General features: G+C 35.7%; 1 protein-coding gene across 1 annotated transcript; it reads left to right on the top strand.

Moving 5' to 3' along the window:
- Positions 1-540: 540 nt before the first annotated feature.
- Positions 541-23,270, top strand: CCNJ (cyclin J). Its single transcript, XM_053691703.1, has 6 exons — positions 541-719; positions 1,325-1,440; positions 2,871-3,081; positions 21,071-21,370; positions 21,780-21,939; positions 22,610-23,270. The coding sequence occupies exons 2-6, from the start codon at positions 1,372-1,374 to the stop codon at positions 23,013-23,015; spliced, it is 1,146 nt and encodes a 381-aa protein (XP_053547678.1). The 5' UTR covers positions 541-719; positions 1,325-1,371; the 3' UTR covers positions 23,016-23,270.
- The last annotated feature ends 1,329 nt before the right edge of the window (positions 23,271-24,599 follow it).

The following is a 24,599-nucleotide window of genomic DNA, read 5'->3' as shown; positions in this document are numbered from 1 at the left end:
CAGCTGAGCCAGAGTTATTGCACACGAAGAGATTTGCACAATTTATTTTTTCATTACGTTGTTGTTGCCTTAGATATCTATTGCAAAACATATTGACTTTAAAATATATATTTTTTGTCGAGCCGTGTCTTTCATAAACGTATACACCTTGAGTTGCATAAATAATTAAATAAATGAGAGCCAAAAGCGTATAGTAATTGAGTGGCTTTCAAGCAGAGCTCTTGTCCCGAAGTAACCTATCCGCATTGCTTTGCTTATCCCCCTGAGGCAGCGCACAGCTGGTAAACTATGTTTATGGAAGCCACAGTGGGCTACACTCCGCCTACAGCACCCTGCCCAAGCAAATAGTGCCTACGTCACGTAAATCGGGGTCTTTTCAATGAAGAATCCTACGGCGACATAAGAGGATCAAAATTAACTGATTTGCGGTCGCATAGACGAGTAGAGGATTTTGAGTAATGTGACGTTCTCTGTGATTGGTGAGGTTGTTAGTGTACTGTTGTAAGCTACTCGCTTATTGGCTAAAGCCAAGCGGCATGTGTGAGATTGAAGGCTTTGTATACACTTACTCGGTCTTGGCCCTTTAACAATGGATGGACACAGCTCGGTGGATTGATGGATTGGATCAGTCATTGGGAGATAGATTTGGGGTTCGGTTACAAGAAAAGCGAAATGCTGTTGGATCCTCGGCGGAGACCGGGAGGTGAACAGTGATTCAAGTAAGTCTGGGGCTGTTTAGGGCACTTAAAAGTTACTTCTAAAGGGACAGAGGGATGAAGCGTGTCCAGGGTCTTTGTTGGCTGTAGACACAATACTGATCAGGATGTTCCTTTACATATCTATTTAGTTTTAGTAAATATGCAATATTCTGCATGTTGTAAATACATTTACTGCCAAACCATTCACATATATATGTGAATTTTATAATATTATTATTTTATTACATTATTTAAATTATGTGTGATCGACTCTGTCAAATATTTGCAGAACAGCAGTATGAAAAAAATGTGAGTTTTAACTTTGCTCCCGGGTATCATTTTTTTCTTGCATTCTGAATATACATTTCTTTTTTTTTTGTTGTTGCTGAAAATAAACATGAAATGCAACATTACTTTTAATGGTCTCCAGGTGTGCTGATCCCAGAACCTAAACCTTCTATTTAAGGCTAAATTATTAAATCATTAGTTGTTTAATGCTCAATACCAGTGGAGGGTTTATTTTCAGCAGTTAAGATGTGATAAACTCTTTGTAACATAGGATTAAGTAAATTGCTAAGGCAAAATATAAAACCAAAACTAATTTCAGCATCAATTTTATATTACAGGGACATTTTTCTTTTCTTCATTTTTACCCTCTGATCTTGTTCATGCAATGGAGTTAGAAGGGCTGTGGTGGAAAGGGCAGTTGGCTGCAGATATTCACCAGACACTAAGGTTTAAAGTAAGTTTCTCTATACTGTATACTATCCTGCTTGTTGCTCTAATGTTGCATTGGTGATCTATAAAAATGACAGACACACACACACTGACAACAGAAATTAACATTGATGTCATTTTTGGAAATAAAATCCACAACTGTTATTCTTTAGCATATATGTTTTATCACAGATATGCAAATCTATAGTAGTTTCTACAATTAAACATATATACAATTTTATATAGTCTGCTTTTAAAATCTAGTATCCAATAAAAAATTGCACTTTTTTTTTCTAACTAAACAAACATATTCTATTATAGTGAGCAAAATGAGAGATAATATATATTTTTTTCACTTCTGTATGGGATGTTGTGCAAGGGGAAACTTTGGTGTTTTATTGTCTGGTGGGTCCACAGCATTGAAGACAGCTGGTAACTTTCCAATGGTTCATTTCACACTCTAGTGTTAAGTAGCAGGGAGCCTACAGCTCCCCTCAGGATATATCTATTTGAAATGTACTTTTCTGGGCAAGGTTGGAGGTGCTGCTCCAAATAGATTTTCACAGTTTTAATTCCTTTTGTTATTCAGCAGCAGGCAGGGACGCCCCTCAAAACAGCAAACTGACTAGCATTTCTAAACACAAATGTGTCTTTTGTTCCTACAAGTGTCTTGTTGAAGGTGGTATGGGATTAAGTTGACTTCTTTTGTTCTAAACTTCAAAGTTTGGGAAAGGAGTTTTCCCCCATAGTTTTCTGTCTTCTATATATAATACACACAACCAATTTCTAAATAGTTAAAATGCTGTTTTTTTTTTTTTTTTTTTTTTTTTTTTTTTTTTTTTTTTTTGCACCCTCTTAATTCATTCAGACACTTACTTGGGTGGATTAGGTTGCCATGGGTTTCTACATTTAATTATTTTTGATGAATTGCTATTTTGTGCTGCCTGGTCATGTCTGTAATCTGCCAAATTCAATTAGTGCTTTAGGCATGTTTTTAACCAAGAAGTTTATATGTGTGAAATGGGAAGAAATGTCTAGTTTTGAAGATAGACACATCTTTCTGTAAAATGCTTTTTTTTTAAATTAAATTAATTACAAAATATTTTAATTTCCTTTTTATACAAAAATATCAATGTAAGCTGTTTTGATTAGTGTTTGATATTCTGTTTTAATACATTTTTAAAAGCCAGATCACAACAATTCAACACTCTCTGTATCCACATTTGCAATAAAGTGAATAACAGTTGTATTGTTCTTCAAATTAAACCTATTTAGTGCTGAACTTCTAAAATATATATTTCACAATGACATTAAATGAAAACGTTTACAGTTAAATGTTTATCTGTATAGTATATAGTTTCTGCAGTTTTAGTGTTTCCTTGCATGGTTGTGAAATGATCTGTAATGTTATCTTGTCAGTCTTTTAATTAATCATTGTGCTCTTTGTTTACTTAGGAACTTAAACTTCCTTCCTACAAAGGCCAGTCTCCCCAGTTGAACCTAAGACGATACTTTGCAGATCTGATTGCTATTGTCAGTAATCGGTTTAAGTTATGCCCCACTGCACGCCATCTTGCAGTATATCTTCTGGATCTTTTTATGGACAGATATGACATTTCCATCCAACAGTTACATATTGTGGCTTTATCATGTTTGCTTTTAGCAAGTAAGTAAAACATTTTTCTACTTGTTTTGTTTACTATTTGTTTACCAAGCCTTGCTTTACTAACACCTATAATGCCCTCTTTTTTGTTTGTTTTTTGTTTGTTTTTTTTAAATTATATGTTGCCTCCTTTTCTTGTTTTTTGCTTTTTGTAGCAGTATAGATTCCTGATTGGACAGCTTGTTGTTAAATTGGTTGTCCACTATACCTCTATAGTCTTTGAACTGAATTTTATTTAACTCTCAAATATTAATTAAAAAGCAATATCAGAAAAACAGATTAACACTTATGTTGAGGTATTGGGTATTTTTTTATTAAGGTTTAAGTGTAAAAATAAACTGCTCTATCTTATTTAAAACATTTTTAACCCTTTCCCTGTTGAGCCATTTCACTACTGTGTACTAGAGGTGATTTTAGTTGTGTGGCCCTAATTGCATTTACACATCAATTGTTTGTTGTTTTTTTATTATTTAAATAAACCCACTTAAATTATAACTCCAATTTTTTTTTTTTTATTTCCCTTCTGCAGACCAAGTATTTTTTAGAAAATAACTGTAATTTGCAGAAAATGCCCCAATATTAAAATCCAAAAAATAAATAAATTGTCATTTGATGTGGTATACATCATAAATTGCAGCACGTGAATCATTATATCCTAAACGTTTCAAACATGCATTTTATTCTCCCACATTAAACATCAGTTCACTTTCCCAAAACAGCAACAATTATGATTTTATAGTTCATTTAAAGTTTAAGAATTGAAAATAAGAAAAGAGAATAATTTGTTATTTTTGTCACTATTCACCATCATGCAATGAGTAGGTATAAAATACCTAACCGTGGAAATATTACATACATTGAAAATTACACAGAATTCTGAATTACCAGTGGGGTAGGTTAACCTATTTTGAAACTGATTGCATGTTCGTATCCCTTTCCAAAAAATAAACAAACCACAAAACATAAAATAGTTGTACTAAAAGTTATCCTATATAGAATATCATAATTTTTCACCTTTTACATTCCCTCGGTTATCCCATATATTTTGACTCTACAATTTTATATTTTTTTTAATTTTATTAGTTCAAACACATTGCTCTATGAGACCTAACATCAAGAGTATAAATAAGAGGCAAGTGGTTACTGTCAGGTTATCGTTCTTACTCTAACGATCACTTCATAGCTATAAGGACTTGAAACAACTTGTTTAAATAGTTTAAACCTCACTCTTTCAAATGTGGGGTATTATGATATGTTATTATGGTAAGAAGGGTACGGTAGTAAATAAACAAAAACCAAAACCCCTGACATATAACCAAAAATGAGAGGTATTTCTCATTGTTGTGACAATCAGCTGGTAGCATGTGGACACAGGTCCCCTCATTTGAAAGACCAGGATTGCTGCTTTCAAATAAGAGGTCTCAAGTTTATGTATGTATTGTGGAGGGGCAACATAGGAGATACCACACACCTCTGATATTGTTCCATATGCTTATGGTACTGACAGGTGATCATTGCTAACACAGTGGTCAGTGGCTAACCACCGGACATGTGACCCCTCCTTTTTAAAAGAGCAACATTGCCTCTCTTTAAAAAGAGTGGTCACTTGCCTTGTGGTAGTGCAAATTTTGGGGTGCAATGGTCCATTTTATAGCTCCGATGACTGTAAAAGGCACCAACTATTACAGACGATTGCTATTTCTATGGCAATCACCTGCTCTTTAAAGGGGTATGAGACCAATTATTTGATTATGGGCAATCTCCTCTTTCATGTGAGGGGTATTGTGTGTGTTGTATGCTGTCTTTAGGGAATAGGGGCACCTTTTGCGGCAACTATCCCCCATACAGTAAATACATCAAGTATGTGACTGGCATCAAAATGACAATTACCTACTAATGACAGGGGTGTGAGATCCAATTCTGGAAAGAGCAGGTTCCCCTATTTTTAACTGGAGTCCCATACAACTTTGTCCTGTATGGGATGGTGGGGGCTCCAAAAGTGCATCCTCCTCAAACACAGTATGGCTGTCTACTTCGGGCAGGTGATGACCATTACCGTGGTGATCACCTGAAAATTAAAGGGGGGGGTGACTCCTCATCTTAAAGAGGGGGTACAAACTTTCCCCTTTAGCCCAAAGAGGAGGGGAGATAAGGGCTCAGTTAGACAAGTGACCTCTCATTTGAAAGGACAAACTCCTCTTTTCAATTGTGGGGTCACTTGTCCCTCTAGTCCAAACAGAGGGGGCCGGGCTTCATTAGAACCCCTTAGTTTTAAATGCATTTTTAATGCTGCTGCAGGTAATTGCCACTTTTACTGTGATCACTTGCAACTTACAGATGCAAGTGACCCCTCATTTGAAAGACATACTCCCCTCTTTCAATTGAGGGGTCACTTGTTCTTGTAAGTGGTTGGGGGGCTGAGATACCAGCTTCCAAATTCCTCGTCCCTGGTCAGCTGTCTTTCACTGTCAATTTTGGTAGAGCCCCGTCCTCTTGTGACATCACCAAAGGCGCCAGTGGTGACATCACAAGGCCTACAGGGAGGAGACAGCGATGGGAAAGGAGCTGCAGTCTCCTTTCACCATCTGCAGTGCATAGGTCCTTGGGGTCCTGTTTGTCATATGCACTGCAGGAGAGATGTGCATGACGAGTATACCGCATCATGCACATCTAAATGGTTAAATTCCTTTTTAATATATGATTAACCCTTGTAAAAGAGGTTAAATATATTGCATTGTTAATCACACACGTTTGCTTCTCTAAATGAGGATGCAAATGGACTCCTTTTCCTCACTAAAGCTATTTCAAAAAGTTCATAGGTCTGGATGCCTCCTAGTCTGTGACTGATTAACAGCAGCCTTATCTCTTGTTTGTCTGCTTGCTTTTTTTTTTTTTTTAAATAACCGTGAGCCTATTGGCGATTTGTTTTCTGTATTCATGCTATACATTTTGTTATCACTAAGGGCCAGATTACAAGTGGAGCGCTATTTAACGGTCCCCCTTAAGCATTGACTGTGCTAGAAGTAAGCTTTTTGCGCATGTCTGGTTGCGCTTGTATTAGGAGTTAAAAGAAGTTAGAATATGGCATGCGCGTTCATGTATTCCCCCATAGAAGTAACACAAATTGGGGGGGAAAACCTAACACCCAACTCTTGCTCAAACCTGATCGCATATTCTCATGTGCGTTAACCCAACATGGAAATATAAATATTTCACATTCCAATGTTCTTCACATTCAAAAATGTTCTTTTTATTAAAAAAAAATTTCTATATATATTCTTTTTTGTGTATGTGTGTATGTGTGTGTGTATATATATGTATGTGTATATATATATATATATATATATATATATATATATATATATATATATAATTCTTATTTACAGTATATACATAGTTAAAACCTTTATTAAATATGCTTTTACATGTTTTCATCTATTCAACTTCAAAGGGCTCCAATCTGTGTGTGTGATTTTGTTTCCCAGTGCGCATAAAAGTTATAGTTACACTATACTTGGTAGTATATGAAGTGTGAAATAACATTGTCTTAAAAAAAAAAAAAAAAAAATGTACATACCTTAATTAAATACTTTATTGCTATAAAATGCTAGCCATATTTAAACCTTAAGTGAGTTGTTATCTTTTTGCTGGTGCTATGTACAGTATCTCACAAAAGTGAGTACACCCCTCACATTTTTGTAAATATTTTACTATATCTTTTCATGTGACATCACTGAAGAAATGACACTTTGCTACAATGTAAAGTAATGAGTGTACAGCCTTATAACAGTGTAAATTTGCTGTCCCCTCAAAATAACTCAACACGCTAATGTCTAAACGGTTGGCAACAAAAGTGAGTACATCCCTAAATGGAAATGTCCAAATTGGGCAAAAAGTGTCACTATTTTGTGTGGCCACCATTTATTTTCCAGCACTGCCTTAACCCTCTTTGGGCATGGAGTTCACCAGAGCTTCAAAGGTTGCCACTGGAGTCCTCTTCCACTCCTCTATGACGACACCACGGAGCTGGTGGATGTTATTTTATTATCTGTTATTTGTAGAGCGCCAACAGATTCCGTAGCGCTATAAACATAAGCGGAATACATGAAACATTTATAGGGATCAGATGATGATGATGATGATGATGATTATTATTATTAGTTATTTGTAGAGCGCCAACAGATTCCGCAGCGCTATAAACAAAGGGGGAGTACAACAAAACAATTTTAGGGTAGAGGGCCCTGCCAAGAGCTGCACTGTTGTAGTCAGCTCTTAAGAAGTTGATCTACAAACAGCTGGACTCTTAGGCTTACATGCTAAGGGGGTTCAGGGGATTGCAGTGGAGGAGAGGAACTGGTATTAGGAAAGGTTAGCGTAGGTTGTATGTGTCCCTGAACAGTAGAGTCTTTAGGGAGCACTTGAAGCTTTTAAAACTAGAAGAGAGTCTTGTGGAGCGAGGCAGAGAGTTCCACAAGATTGGAGCCAGTCTGGAGAAGTCCTGTAAACGGGAGTGTGATGAGGTGACAAGAGAGTAGGAGGTCATGAGCAGAGTGAAGGGGACGGGAGGGAGAGTATCTGTAGACAAGGTCTGAGATGTAGGGGGGAACAGTGCAGTTGAGGGCTTTGTATGTAAGAGTGAGAGTTTTGTGTTTAATCCTAGAGGCAAGAGGAAGCCAGTGAAGGGATTGGCAGAGAGGCGCAGGAGATGAAGAGCGACGTGTAAGGAAGATGAGTCTGGCAGAGGCATTCATTATGAATTGTAAAGGAGCTAGGCGGCAGGTGGGGAGACCAGAGAGGACAGAGTTGCAGTAATCAAGACGGGAAAGAATGAGAGAGTGGATTAAAATCTTAGTTGTGTCTTGTGTAAGGAAGTGTCTAATTTTAGAGATGTTTTTAAGGTGGAAGTGGCAGGCTGTAGCCAAGGACTGAATGTGAGGAGTGAAGGAAAGATCTGAGTCAAATGTGACCCCGAGACATCGGGCATGCGGGGTAGGGGTAATGATGGAGTTGTCGACATGTAAGGAAGATGAGCCTGGCAGAGGCATTCATTATGGACTGTAAAGGAGCAAGGCGGCAGCTGGGTAGACCAGAGAGGACAGAGTTGCAGTAATCGAGGCGGGAAAGGATGAGAGAGTGGATTAAAATCTTAGTTGTGTCTTGTGTAAGGAAGTGTCTAATTTTAGAGATGTTGTTTTTAAAGGTAGATTTAGCCAAGGACTGAATGTGAGGAGTAAAAGAAAGATGTTAGAGACCTTGTGCCCCCCCCACCTTCTGTTTGAGGATGCCCCACAGATGCTCAATAGGGTTTAGGTCTGTAGACATGCTTGGCCAGTCCATCACCTTTTACCCTCAGCTTCTTTAGCAAGGCAGTGGTTGTCTTGGAGGCATGTTTGGGGTCGTTATCATGTTGGAATACTGCCCTGCGGCCCAGTCTCCAAAGGGAGGGGATCATGCTCTGCTTCAGTATGTCACAGTACATGTTGGCATTCATGGTTCCCTCAATAAACTGTAGCTCCCCAGTGCTGGCAGCACTCATGCAGGCCCAGACCATGACACTCCCACCACCATGCTTGACTGTATGCAAGAAACACTTGTCTTTGTAATCCTCACCTGATTGCCGCCACACACGCTTGACACCATCTGAACCAAATAAGTTTATCTTGGTCTCATCGGACCACAGGACATGGTTTCAGTAATCCATGTCCTTAGTCTGCTTGTCTTCAGCAAACTGTTTGCAGGCTTTCTTTTGCATCTTTTTAGAAGAGGCTTCCTTCTGGGACGACAGCCATGCAGACCAATTTGATGTAGTGTGCGGCATATGGTCTGAGCACTGACAGGCTCACCCCCCCACACCTTCAACCTCTGTAGCAATGCTGGCAGCACTCTTACGTCTATTTCCCAAAGACAACCTCTGGATATGACGCTGAGCACGTGCACTCAACTTCTTTCGTCGACCATGGCAAGGCCTTTTCTGAGTGGAACCTGTCCTGTGGCACCGCTGTATGGTCTTGCCCACCGTGCTGCAGCTCAGTTTCAGGGTCTTGGCAATCTTCTTATAGCCTAGGTCATTTTTATGTAGAGCAACAATTCTTTTTTTCAGATCCTCAGAGTTCTTTGCCATGTTGAACTTCCAGTGACCAGTATGAGAGAGTGTGAGAGTGATCACACCAAATTTAACACACCCTGCTCGCCATTCACACCTGAGATCTTGTAACACTAATGAGTCACACGACACCGGGGAGGGAAAATGGCTAATTGGGCCCGATTTGGACTTTCCACTTAGGGGTGTGCTTACTTTTGTTGCCAATGGTTTAGACATTAATGGCTGTGTGTTTAGTTAATTTGACAGCAAATTTACACTGTTATACAGGCTGTACACTCACTACTTTACATTGTAGCAAAGTGTCATTTCTTCAGTGTTGTCACATGAAAAGATATAATAAAATATTTACAAAAATGTGAGGGGTGTACTCACTTTTGTAAGATACTGTATATATGTAGGTGTATGTTTTATCTGCGCCATTTTTTGACCATATACACACATATAGGTGTGTGTGTGTATGTATGTGTGTTTTATATATATATATATATATATATATATATATATATATATATATATATATATATATATATATATATATATATATATATATATAAAATCTCATAATCAATCTTTAGAGATGTACGCAGCTCAATGTTTAAGCACTTTGCCTGCTTTTTTTTTTCTTCTTCTAACACCTGAGACCTTATATATTTGAGCCCTTATAACTTTTTTTGTGTGCAACAAATATATATTTTTTTTAATAATTTTTGTTAGATGGTGTTGTTATGAGTGTAACTATACTTCGTAATGTATTTTTGATGTGTTTTGTGCAACTTTTTCGCAAAACAGTTAACCATAGCTCTGTAATCATTCTAGCGTAAATCGCAATTGCGCTCAAGCAATGACACTAGTTTGTTTACCTTTCAACGTGTAATACAAGAGGTAAACCAGACAAGGCAAACACCCGCGATAAACCCCTTATCACTTGTGCGTAATTGTATGCGCTCCACTCGTAGCCTAGCCCTAAGTGGAGTTCTGGATCTGAATGAGAGATGCATACATAGCAAAATAATGTCCAAAACTTGCCCATAATAAGCGAGTGATCTTAGAGGATCAGTTGTGCACATGTAATTCCTCTTTAACTTTAAAAGGACAAATTATTTTTGGTTGCTGCAAATTGTCTTAACCCCTTAATGACCGGACCATTTTTCAATTTTCTTACCCTTAATGACAATGGCTATTTTTACATTTCTGCAGTGTTTGTGTTTAGCTGTAATTTTCCTCTTACTCATTTACTTTACCCACACATATTATATACAGTTTTTCTCTCCATTAAATGGACTTTCTAAAGATACCATTATTTTCATCATATCTTATAATTTACTATAAAAAAATTATAAAATATGAGGCAAAAATTGAAAAAAAAAACACACTTTTTCGAACTTTGACCCCAAAAATCTGTTACACATCTACAACCACCAAAAAACACCCATGCTAAATAGTTTCTAAATTTTGTCCTGAGTTTAGAAATACCCAATGTTTACATGATCTTTGCTTTTTTTGCAAGTTATAGGGCAATAAGTACAAGTAGCACTTTGCTATTTCCAAACCACTTTTTTTCAAAATAAGCGCTAGTTACATTGGAACACTGATATCTGTCCGGAATTCTTGAATATCCCTTGACATGTATATATTTTTTTTTAGAAGAGAACCCAAAGTATTGATTTATGCCCATTTTGGTATATTTCATGCCACCATTTCACTGCCAAATGCGAGCAAATAAAAAAAATCGTTCACTTTTTCACAAATTTTGTCACAAACTTTAGGTTTCTCACTGAAATTATTTACAAACAGTTTGTGCAATTATGGCACAAATGGTTGTAAATGCTTCTCTGGGATCCTCTTTGTTCAGAAATAGCAGACATATATGGCTTTGGCATTGCTTTTTGGTAATTAGAAGGCCACTAAATGCCGCTGTGCACCACACGTGTATTATGCCCAGCAGTGAAGGGGTTAATTAGGGAGCTTGTAGAGACCTTGAAGGGTTAATTTTAGCTGTAGTGTAGTAGACAACCCAAAGTATTGATCTAGGCCCATTTTGGTACATTTCATGCCACCATTTCACCGCCAAATGCGAGCAAATAAAAAAAAAAAAGTTAAATTTTTCACAATTTTAGGTTTCTCACTGAAATTATTTACAAACAGCTTGTGCAATTATGTCACAAATGGTTGTAAATGCTTCTCTGGGATCTCCTTTGTTCAGAAATAGCAGACATATATGGCTTTGGCGTTGCTTTTTGGCAATTAGGAGGCCACTAAATGCTGCTGCGCACCACACTTGTATTATGCCCAGCAGTTAAGGGGTTAATTAGGTAGCTTGTAGAGAGCTTGCAGGGTTAATTTTAGCTTTAGTGTAGAGATCAGCCTCCCACCTGACACATCCCACCCCCTGATCCCTCCCAAACAGCTCTCTTCCCTCCCCCACCCCACAATTGTCCCCGCCATCTTAAGTACTGGCAGAAAGTCTGCTAGTACTAAAATAAAAGGTGTTTTTTATTTTTTTTTTTTTTTTTTTTTTAATTATTCATCTGTGATGGACCCCTGCCTTAGCCCCCAACCTCCCTGATCCCCCCCCAAACAGCTCTCTAACCCTCCCAACCTACCTATTTGCTACCATCTTGGGTACTGGCAGCTGTCTGCCAGTACCCAGTTTTCCCCAAAAAAGAAAGGGTTTTTTTTTTTTTTTTTTTTTCTTAAACAGCGGTTTTCTGTAGTGTAGCTACCCCATCCCCCTACCCTAGCAGATCCTATTCTTTTTTTAAAAAAAAAAAAAAAGTTTTCTGCCCCCCTCTCTCTTCTCTAGTCATTGGTGGCAGTGGTTGCTGCGCGCGCGTGCGCGCACACACATGCACGCAGGCCCCCCCCTCCGCACGCTCCCAGCATCCGGCGTGCACAAAGCACTTGAAGGAACCGGATGCCGGGGAGCAATTGGCCCGCCCACCCGCCTCCCTTGTAAGAGTGGCTCTCTCTGCATCGGATGCTTTTAAAAGGGTATTGCAGGATGCCTCAATATCGAGGCATCACTGCAATACCCTGAGAGCTGCTGGAAGCGATTGCGATCGCTTCCAGCACTCTCTTAGACAACTGACGTACCAGGTACGTCCATTGTCACTAACTGTCAGTTTTTGCAGGACGTACCTGGTACGTCAGTTGTCATTAAGGGGTTAAAGGGACATTATACACTAGATTTTTCTTTGCATAAATGTTTTGTAGATGATCCATGTATATAGTCAACATTTTTTTTTTTTTTTTTATAGTTTTGCTTATTTTTAAATAACATTGTGCTGATTTTCAGACTCCTAACCAAGCCCCAAAGTTTGAGAATACTGATTTATACCCACTCCAGCTTGCTCCTGTTTGTGTAAAGAGTCTCTTTTCATTTGCAAAGGAAGGGGGAGGGGGGGAGTGTCTGCTATTTCCCACTTGCAGTTGGTGTTCCAGCTACCTTTTTAACAGAGCTAAAGTGGAAGCTTCTAAGTAAGTTTTTAAACGGTTTTATACTGGATTTTTATATCAGTATCTGTGCATATTATTCTTTATAGCAGTGTCTATTGCATGCAGTTAAATACAAATTGATGTATACTGTCCCTTTAACTTTGATTTGAAGCATCAGTAGTTTACAGAATTTGCTGTTTGTGCTTTCTAGGGAGCGTTGGACAAGTGCAATCTTTATACACAAGCAAAAATTGTTTGATTTCTTTGGACAGTCTAGTCATTTTTTTTTCTTTTGTGATTCAGATAGAACATGCAATTTTAAGCAACTTTCTAATTTACTGCTATAAGCAATTTTTCTTCGTTCTCTTGCTAACTTTATTTGAAAAAGGCTTCTAAGCTATTTTGTTTGTTTCAGACCCTGGACATCACTTGTTTATTGGTCGGTTAAATTAATCCACCAATAGGCAAGAACAACCCAGGTTGTTCACCAAAAATGGGCCGGCATCTAAACTTACTTTTTTGCTTTTCAAATAACAATACAAAGAGAATGAAGAAAATTTGATAATAGGAGTAAATTAGAAAGTTGCTTAAAATTGCATGCTCTGTCTGAATCGCGAAAGAAAAAAAATTGGGTTCAGTGTCCCTTTAAACTTTCATGATTCAGATGGGGCATTCAATTTTAAACACATTTTTAATTTACTTTTATCATCACATTTGCTTTGTTCTCTTGGTATTCTTTGTTGAAAGCTAAACCTAGGTAGGCTCATGCTAATTTTAAGCCCTTGAAGGCCGCCTCTTATCTCAGTGCATTTTGACAGTTTTTCACAGCAAGACAGCGCTAGTTCATGTATTTCATATAGATAACATTGTGCTCACTCTCGTGGAGTTATTTGAGTCAGCACTGATTGACTCAAATGTAATTCTGTCAAAAGAACTGAAATAAGGGGCAGTCTATAGAGGCTTGGATACAAGGTAATCACAGAGGTAAAAAAGTATATTAATATAACTGGCGGTTATGCAAAACTGAGGAGTGGGTAATAAAGGGATTATCTATCTTTTTAAACTAAACATTCTGGAGTAGACTGTCCCTTTTTAAGCTAATTTATCTATCTTCCTATCATATGGGGGGGAGGTTTTGGGGGGGGGTCCCAACCACTTTTATTGTTGTATTTTGAAATAAGTGTTTGGGGATTTAAAATACTGTGCTCCTATCTAGCTATAATTGCTTTAAGGCACACTATTTTTTTTTCTCAGGTGCTGGTATGTTGTACCATTTCCTTGTCTGTTACATTTCATTTTATGATTTATACTCTATCTGCAACCTGCTACCCGCTGCATAGCAACCCTATGTGAATGACATGTATGTTTAGTTTACAGAAGGCACAAACCGTTGTAATTTCACCCAGTCCAATTAGGTCTTGCTGGGAGAGGAGTTGTTGGGTCACAGATATCTTTGTTTGTTGCACAGTGGCATATTCAGCTGGATTTTATTTTATTTAAATGAATTTACAAGCGCAAAAGAGAAATCGCTCTAATTAATTTAAAGGTTTATTTATTTATTAGGGACAGTAAAGTCAAAATTAAACTCATGATTCAGATAGAGCATGCAATTTAAAACAACTTTCCAATGTGTCCTCAAAATTACTTTGTTCTCTTGGTATCTTTTATTAAAGAGTAAAACTAGTTAGGCTCAGGAGTGTGCACATGTCTTTAGTACTCTATGGCAGCAGTGTTTTGCTTTATTTGTAGCTTTGTTATACAATGTTACAAAACACTGCTGCCATAGAGTACTAAAGACATGTGCACACTCCTGAGCTCTTATGAGCCTACCTAGTTTTACTCTTTAATAAAAGATACCAAGAGAACAAAGCAAATTTGATAACCAAAGTAAATTGGAAAATTGTTTAAAATCGCTTGCTCTATCTGAATCATGAAAGTTTTAAATTTAAATTTACTGTCCCTTTAAAGTCGGCAACCACAGATTTAAGAAGCTGAAACTTTCTTTGCAACCTCAGAGGGGGTGAGATAAATCACCCTGACACTAGCTTGTTTGAGGTGATTGACATGCCCTGCTCTTGCACAATTGGTTGCCTGAAAGCAAGGGACAGTATTGAGAGCATTTTACTGTTAAATTTTGTCAGGCGATGCTGGATCACAAGTGGAGATTTGCAGTTGGACTGTTCTCTACGTAAAATCTTGTCTGCCTGCAATCTTGATAATTTTCCTATACAGATTTTTTGTTATTAAATGGAGGTCTTTGTACTTCAGTTAAGGGGACATTACACTAGATTTTTCTTTTGCACAAATTTTGTGTAGATGATCCACTTATATAGCCCATACAGGTTTTTTTTTGTTTGTTTTTTGTAAACATTTTTAATTTTGCTTATTTTTATATAAGATTGTGCTGATTTTCAGATTCCTAACCAAACCCTAAAGTTTTTTAGAAGTAGATTGCTGTCTTCCTACTCCAGCTTGCTCCTGTTTGTGTAAAGGGTCTTTTCTGCTCTTTTTGCTTTCCAGACCATTTCAGTGGTTGTCCCAGCCTAACCTTTTTTTTAACAGTGCTAAATTGGTAGCTTCTAAATAAGTTTTAAAAAGGTTTTATATTGGATTTTTAGATCAGTATCTGTGCATATTCTTCTTTATAGTAGTGTCGGTTTACATGCAGTTATATGAAAATTGTTATATTCTGTCCCTTTTAAAGACACATTATGTTAATAAAGCAGTTATTCATTAGTAAACCTCCAACATACAGTACATACTTATGAACCAGTGTAGAGATAATATATTGTAGAAAATAAACAGAAGATTGTTTTAGATTTTTCTAGCTTGGCCTTTGTCTCGAGTTTGCTTACAGTTTAAATATTCTTTGCAAGTCTGTATCACAATAGTGTATGCGCATATTTCTGCATAAGCAAGTATTAATGTCATTGTTTATGCATCACCACTTGCGTACTGAACTGCAAAAGATCTGCATTAGACACTGTTCTTGAAAGAATTTGAAAGTTTTAAAATAAATAAGAACTATTCTGCTCAACTTTAAATTAACTCTCCCACTACCAGTCTGCCTTATGTTTATTTATTGTACCTCGTGTATAGTGCTGCAGAATCCATACTTTACAAATAAAGATGTAACTCTACACATATATTAAAGGGACAGTCTACAATAGAATAATAGATAATCCCTTTTATTACCCATTCCCCAGTTTTGCATAACCAACACAGTTATATGAATATACGTTTTACCTCTGTAATTACCTTGTATCTAAGAATCTTCTGACAGCCCCTTGATCACGTGACTTTTTTTATTTATTATCTATTGACTTGCATTTAGTACTGTGTTGTGCTAAATGTTAACTCCTTGGGCATGAACACAATATTATCTATATGGCCCGCATGAACTAGCAGTCTCCAGTTGTGAAAAGCTAATAAAAAAGCATGTGATGAGAGGCTGTCTGTAGTGGCTTAGAAACAGGCAGAAATTTAGAGGTTTAAAGGTTATAAAGTATATTAATATAACAATGTTGGTTGTGCAAAGCTGGGGAAAGGCGTTGTCTATCTTTTTAAACAATAACAATTTTAGTGTAGACTGTCCCTTTAATATTTTAAAGCACTGGCAAATCCTTATCGTAGTTTATTTATTGCAGTCAATTAGACAAGTATGGAGCTCGATAGGGCAATTTGCTGGATTTTGCAAATTTAGTTTCTCAGATTTTGATGTCCAGACTTTCCATGGAGCACTCCAATGTTTTATTAAAGGGATAGGAAAATCAAAATTTTAAACTTGCATGTAATTTTAAGACACTTAAATTTCCTTTTCTTTTCGACAAACCATGGGTTAATATTCAATATTTTAATTAGAAGTGGGGAAAAAAGTTCTCATTCATTAGAGCATGTTGTTCAATCACTCGCAACCCTGCAAAGCAATGTGTTTAACCCCATAAATGGTTTAAATACATAGGTAAAGTACTAATCAGGACCAGCAGAGAATTGCCGCTGACCCAGTCAGCAACTCTAGTTAGGATGTGCAACTCATTATGCTGATTGGGTTATAGTGGCAATTTCTCTCTTTTGTATAGGTTAAACACATTGCTTTGCAAGGGTGTTTTGTGATAAAATAACATGCTCTAATGAATGAGAGCATATAATCTTGTTTCATTATAATATTCCTTTAATACCTCTTTAATAAAAAAAATAAAATCTCAAATTTTAAACTTTCATGGTTCAGATAGAGCACACAATTTTAAACAACTCTCCAATTCACTTCTCTGTTACCAAAATGTGCACAATCTTGATTTGCAAGTTTTCTGAAGCACCAGAATTCAGTGTGTATGTGTGTGTGTGTATAGATATATTGAGTGGCAATAACCATGAAACAGCTGTCCTGGGATTGGTCTGAGTCACTGTACTAACCCTAGCTATGCATAAAAGATGTGTAATGCAGCAGTGCTATGGCATAAAGGGAAGTCTGTCTTAAAAAGCAGGCTAAAAGTAAAAAGGTGAGTCATTGTGAACCTCATTTGCATATCTTACCCAGATTCCTTTGCTGCATTGGAAACCGTGTAGTCAGAGAGTTTCCAGGTTTAAAGCAAGTCTTCTGACTTGTTTAGATTTGTAAATGGTTTACACAATGAGTTATTTTCTCTATCTATCTATCTATCTATCTATCTATCTATCTATCTATATATAATGTATGTGTGTGTGTGTGTATGTATGTATGTATGTATGTATGTATATATATATATATATATATATATATATATATAATATATAAATATTTTGTGTGTGTGTATGCATTTTATGATTGGCTGATGGCGTCGCATGATTCACAGGAAGGAAAATAGAACTAAAGTTACAATTTTTCAGAAAAGAAATGTACTTGTGTAAAAATTCAGACAAAGTGCAGCTACTTTTTGTCTTTTTATTGTACAGGTGGCCCTCGTTTTACAATGGTTCAATTTACACCGTTTCAAAATAACAACCTTTTTTTCCAGTCATGTGACTGCTATTGAAAAGCATTGAGAAGCAGTGCATTTATTAAAATAGCCAGTAGGTGGAGCTGTCCGCTTGTGTTGCAGAGAAGCCAAGCAAGCTGAAATTAATCAGTTTAACCAGACCTGAGCTATCAAGCAAATTTCAAAGGAACAAGATCTTTCTGTCTATAAATCAGTCCAGATTGGAATGCATAGAAAGAACTGTTTGCAGAAAAATGCAAGTCAAGTCTGTGTTGTGTGATTATTTTATTAGGTTTATAATGCTGTTTAGCAAATTTTTTGTTCATTTAACATAGTTTAATTATATATTCTGTATTGTGTGATTATTTTATTAGGTTTATAATGCTGTTTAGCATTTAAAGTCTTCATTTCAAAGCTTTAAAAATAATGTATTAGGTGTTACGTATGACAATTTTGAGAGGAGCCTGGAACCTATCTCCCTCACTTCTCATTGACTTACATTATAAACTGGGTTTCAATTTACAACGGTTTCGATTTATGACCATTCCTTCTGGAATCTAACCCCGGCGTAAACTGAGGGCTACCTGTATATTTGTTGATTATGCAATTCTACTTTATTTAATGGTACTTTTTTTTTTTTTTTTTTTTTATATACTTTTTTTTTTTTTTTTTTTTTTCTCATTTAGAATATAGGTCCACTGAAATGCTAGTAACTACTTTTCCAGTGTTAAAAATTGTAACCACTCCAAAGTGAAATTTGTGTATGGGAGGGGGAACACACTGCTCCTTTTTTATAAATTCCAGTTTTTCTTGTTAGTGCACTCCCTCTAATGAGACAAGAGCTAACCTTCTGTATATTTACTTGTTTAGAAGAACCAAAATGTATTTTAAGATGCTTTGCATTGCACTCTTATCTCATATATGTTCCAGTTTAAAGGGACATGAACAATTTTATGATGACCTGTATTTTTTTTTTTTATTTTTTTTTTTAAATTGCCCCCTTGTTTTTATATTGTAACTATATGAAAATTGCGTGCTTGCCAGTTTTCCTGATTTTCTATAAAGTAATGGGTGCCACTTTTCTAATCTATTCTACGCAGGACAGTTATGGACAGATAAGGTGTGCATAATTTAAATGGATTGGATACAGCATGGTATTTTAAACAACTATCCAGTTTACTTCTATTATAATTTTTACATAGTTCTCATGTTATTCTTTGTTAAAGAGTAATCCTAGGTGAGCTCAGGAGCATGCAGGTGTGTTTTTAGCCCTCTGGCAGCAGCGTTTGCGACAATATTTACAGTGATATAGTTGCAAACCCTTCTGCCCTAAAATAACACGCATGTAACCGCCTATGAGAACCATTTGGAAAATAAAGTAATTTTTTTTTTTTTTTTTTTTTTTTTATCTAATTCATGAAAGTTTAATTTTGACTTTACTGTCCCTTTTAACTTCTTTTGCTATCGTAAATTTCAGAGAAAAACTTGCCTACAGTGCAGAAGAATTTTTAGCATTTTTGCTATCATTCCATTTACACAGAAATGGAAGCCCCTTCTTTTCTTTTTTTTGGAGGGGGGTGGGGAGCATAAGCGCTATCAGTGGATGGTAGTTTTAGCGAACTATTTATTCTCAGAATTACAAAATTGTTAAATTACCCTATATATAAAATTTAAATATTTTCTTTGTGTTGTTGGACAGCCTTTATTTGATGTAGTAAAATAATGAAAATATTGTGCATTAATAACGAGCTTCCAAAGGATGAATTTATGGTCAAGGGAAGATGATATCTTGAGCAACTTTTGGATATTTTTGGACATTTTTTCACATTTATATTTTTTTTTTAATTTAAAATGGTTATTTAAACATGGTTAGTCGTGTTCCTATGCCATGTAAATCAACTTTTACAATACTTTACCATCTCCATAAATAGAGTGGTGGTGGTAGTGTGTGTATATGTGTGTGTGTGTGTATGTATATATGTGTGTATGTATATATATATATATATATATATATATATATATATATATATATATATATATATATATATTATTATTATTATTATTATTATTATTATTATTATTATTATTATTTATTAACATTAAATGGGAGTTTGCTCTTAATACATAATTATATCAATTACTTATTTATTGTTTAAAGAATAGCCTGAGAATAATATTTGCATTGATTTTTAAAATGCTAGTTGTTTAAATATTGGGGGGATAACCAACATTTGAATGTCTATAAATCATTGGGCAAATTGTAAGTTGGGTTTCTTTTTTGTTAGGGACAGTTATAAATGGCTTACTAGAGTGTGTAACCAATAACTATGTGGAATACTGCTGTGTCTTTATTTTCACTTTTTATTAGGAATCTGGGAAATTAAGTAAGGTAGCCCTCAGTTTACGTCGGGGTTAGGTTCCAGAAGGAATGGTACCGTTGTAAATTGAAACCCAGTTTATAATGTAAGTCAATGGGAAGTGACGGAGATAGGTTCTAGGCCCCTCTCAAAATTCTCATAAGCAACACCTAATACATTATTTTTAAAGCTTTGAAATGAAGACTTTAAGTGTATAGCAACCAAACCAGCTAGCTTCTGGCAGTCTCAAGAGCAGCAATGCACTACCTAGGTATACCAACATAAAGAAAGAGGCAATCACAATGCTTTACTATTGAAGTCTATGTGGATGTTTTGTAGGTAAAAAGTTTTTTTTTTTCTAAAGAATTGTGATTGGCCTCTAAATTTGATACTAGCACTAAAGTGAAAAGTCTCTATCTGAACCATTGAGTATTTCTTTTGACTTTCATGGTCCTTTTTAAAGGGACATTAAACTCTCTAAATACATTTTATAAGCATACCATCAGGGTTACCCTCACTCTAGTGGATGGGCCATGCTATGTTGAAACCTACTTTTCACTGCATTCCAGTTATAACCTGTTTGCACATGTGCAGTAACTCTCCCCTACCTGCAGTGTAAAGCTAGGCTACAAAATGGCGGCATCCATAATTAGAGGGAGGTGCATGAAATGTATTTAGTGTTTAATGTCCACTTTTTTAATAATAGCATGGAGTTATATGTAGTGAAGTTTTTTTTAGCTGTATGAATACACTGCCAAAGAAGCTTGCATGAATATGACTTTTACTTGTGCTTACAAGGAACATCAAAGTTAAAATGTCAACTTTCATGATTCAGATAGAACATGCTATTTTAAGAGACTTTCCAATGTACTTCATTTATCAAATTTTCCAGTGGTTTTTATATGCATACTTTCAGAGGCACACACTCCTACTGAGCATGTGCTCACGTTCAGTGTTTACATATTCTAGTCTGTGATTGACTGCTGGCTGTCACATGATACATTGGGGGAAATACATTTGTCAGAAAACCATCTACTGCTTATTTGAAATTCAAGTAAGTTGTATTGCATTGTCTTTTGCTTATGCAATTCTACTGTATTTCATTTTCCTTTTAACAATAGAGGTTTTTCTTTGGCATACAGGTAAATTTGAAGACAAAGAAGATCGGGTACCGAAATTAGATCAACTGAACAGCCTGGGGTGCATGACAAATATGAATTTGGTGCTGACAAAGCAGAATTTGCTTCATATGGAGCTCTTGCTGTTAGAAACATTTGAGTGGAACTTGTGCCTTCCCACGCCTGCTCATTTTATAGAGTACTACTTGTCCATTGCTGTTCATGACACCGATCTCCACGATGGCTGGCCAATGATTTGCTTAGAAAAGACAAAGATCTACATGGCAAAATATGCAGACTACTTCTTAGAAGTATCATTACAAGGTATGTTTGAGATGCCTAACATGACGTATCCATTTGTGAACTCTATATGTGTTATGCTCTTTCAGGAAAAAGGAAAGTTGGCTCCAGCCTTGAATGTGTTTTCAAAAAAGGACCTTTTTATGATTGCTTCACATCAGGATCCAAAGAACAAAATTTACATCTTTTCGGGGCCTACAATCAGCACCTGGTCATATTGTTGTTGTTTTTATACCATGGACCCTGATGTGAAGCAATAATAAAGGTCCCTTTTTGAAAATACGTTCAAGGCTGGAGCCAACTTTCCTTTTTTCTGGTCATGCATGTGGAGGTGGCTGGTCCTGAGTTCTTTGCCTGAAAGTTTTGATGCAGTTTCCCTCAATTTAATTTTGTTCTTTACCATTTATCTTTTTTTTTTTTTTTTTTCCCACAGATCACATGTTTTTAAATTATATTCCATCGCTTGTTGCCGCCGCTTGCGTAGCTGCTTCTCGAATAATTCTGAGACTTTCCCCAACTTGGCCCACAAGGCTGCAACGGCTGACAGTGTACCCCTGGGAAATTCTTGTGCCTTGCATTGAGAGATTGTTGATGTAAGTTCTGAAGAAATGGAGATTGGAGTTTATTTTATAAAACACTGATTTTAAACTTCAAGGATAGTTAAATCTTCTTAAAGATTATTATTGTTAACAATAATTATTGTTAATTATTATTGTTAATTTTAATTAAGTCCCAGTTGAATTGAGTGGGTCCAGGCAATTTGAAAGGTTGTTCTTGCAGCTGCATAACTAAGTGCATTCTCTCTTTTAAGACTTGACAACACATTTATACAAGATAAATTAAGGAGTTTGATTATTATTATTTATTATTATTATTATTATTATTTTAAAGAAACCTTCCTAATATAAACAAAGGTCTATCATTAGCGTCTTTTAATATCTTGAGTCTCTTTGAAATGTAAGACTTTAGGAACCTGTGTTTCTAGCCTTGTAACTATCTATAGAAACTAATGTCTACATGTAGATACAAATATTTCCAAAAGGAAAACAAAATGAAAATTTATATAATATATCTAATATAATTTATTCATTTATTTTTTATTTTTTGTGTGGTCATGTTTCTGTTCTATAGATAAACAAATGTTGTGCATAGTTTTTAATATCAATCCAACCCTAAACAAGTTTTAAAAAGGTCCTTAATGCTAATACTTTTCTAATGAAGTTTATCTGAACAGTATTTCCTTTTTTTTTATATTTCATTTAGTGCCCATGACAATGACGTGAAAGAAGCTAATAAGCATAAAGTACAATTGGGACACGCCCCATCACAGTGTCTGTTTCCTCAATCTCCAGCTCCACCACAGGCTTCAGTTCAGCAACATATGCCACAATATCTTCACCAACAGCACCAATTACAGTTTCACCATCCAACGTCTCAACCGCAAAGCTGCCAACAAATTGGGTCTTCAGCCCATACATCTTCTTATACACTTCAATCCTGTGCTTCTGGTGTACCTTCTGTTCAGGCACGAGGGCACCTACAAACTGGTACCAGTATGTCATTGGCAGCTGTACCTATTGAAGTTAAGCCCTGTATTGGCATCTCCTATAACAGAAGTTACCAGGTTAATGGACACTACCCCTGTATAACTCAGTGTTTTGAAAGGTGATAAACAAATAACCTATATAAAAAAAAAAAAAAAAAATACATAAACAAACGACCTTAAATATACTGTGAATTCTACAGCCGCAAGATTTTTTTTTTATTTTTTTTTCTGGAGGAAAAATGGCTGAGGAACACATTGGGGTGTCTGTTACACAAGAATTGCATCTTGAAATATTATTATGTATATAAACATTCAACATCAAACCACTCTGACGGTGAAGAGCATGTGCATAATAAAATAAAAAGCTTACAAAGGGAACTTCAGGGAAAGTTTCTTAAGACATGCAATCTGGTTACTTTTTTATGAAGGAGATTTACAGTATTAATAGTTAACTATATGACCTCTACAATATAGAAGACAAGGAGAAATACTATGTTGAGAAAAGATGGCTTCACCAATCACTTGAACGTTATTTAATGCAGTGGGGCTGCATACTTCTAAATATGTGCTTGTTTTTTGCAAATATAAATGTTCTGCTACTCACAGGTATGCGCTTCAGTTTAATGTTCCAGTAATTCCTTTATACCTCAGTTCTTTAAGAAAGCAATATTCAGCACTAACTCAGGGAATTAACTTGCAACTTACTATTTGCTGCTGGTTTATAGTAAACTTGGTTAAACTCATACCTTTTTGTTTAATGTCTAGTTTTATGCTGCTCTTCAATTTAACTAAACAAAAAAACCTCCAGCATCTTAACCGTCTACAATTTTCTTTTTAAAGAGCATAGTGTTATTCTTTTACTTTTTTTTTTTTTTTTTTTTTTTTTTTTTTTTTTTTTTTTTTTTTGGTGTGTGAGATACTGTATGCAGTGGAGGCATACGTTAAAGGGACACTAAACCCAAATGTTTTCTTTCATGATTCGGATAGAGCATGCCATTTTAAGCAACTTTCTAATTTACTCCTATTACCAAATTTTCTTTGTTCTTTTGATAATCTTTATTTGAAAAGCATCCATGAAAGCTTAGGAGCCGGTCCATTTTTGGTTCAGCACCTGGGTACCGCTTGCTGGTTGGTTAGCTAAATCTACCCACCAATCAGCGAGCGCTATCCAGGGTACCGAACCAAAAATGGCCTGGCTCCTAAACTTTCATTCCTGCTTTTTAAAATAAAGATACCAAGAGAACAAAGAAAAATTGGTAATAGGAGTAAATTAGAAAGTTGCTTAAAATTACATGCTCTATCAAAAGCGGAAAATACAACATTTTTGTTTTAGTGTCCCTTTTAAAGACGATAGTTAGTGTTGGTATTTTTAGATAGAATTAGATGTTTATTATATTGATAAACCAAATGGAGCAGACCAAATCTTTTTTACAGAAATGCAGCTCTTATGTCCACATCCGACATCATATTATGTAGACTTTAGTTTGCTGTCCGTTCAGATATAAGTAGATGATTGGCAGCTTTATTGAGATATATATATATATATATATATATATATATATATATATATATATATATATATATATATATATATATATATATATATATATATATATATATATATATATATATATATATAATAATCAAACACATTGGAGCTAAACTTATTTAGTTTGAAAACCCAGTAACATCTGTTGAGAATGTCTG

Source organism: Bombina bombina, chromosome 9 (genome assembly GCF_027579735.1).
Source record: "Bombina bombina isolate aBomBom1 chromosome 9, aBomBom1.pri, whole genome shotgun sequence".
Lineage (NCBI taxonomy): Eukaryota > Metazoa > Chordata > Amphibia > Anura > Bombinatoridae > Bombina > Bombina bombina.
The sequence above is the reverse complement of the archived record's forward strand: the minus strand, read 5'-3'. Positions and strand labels throughout refer to the sequence as shown.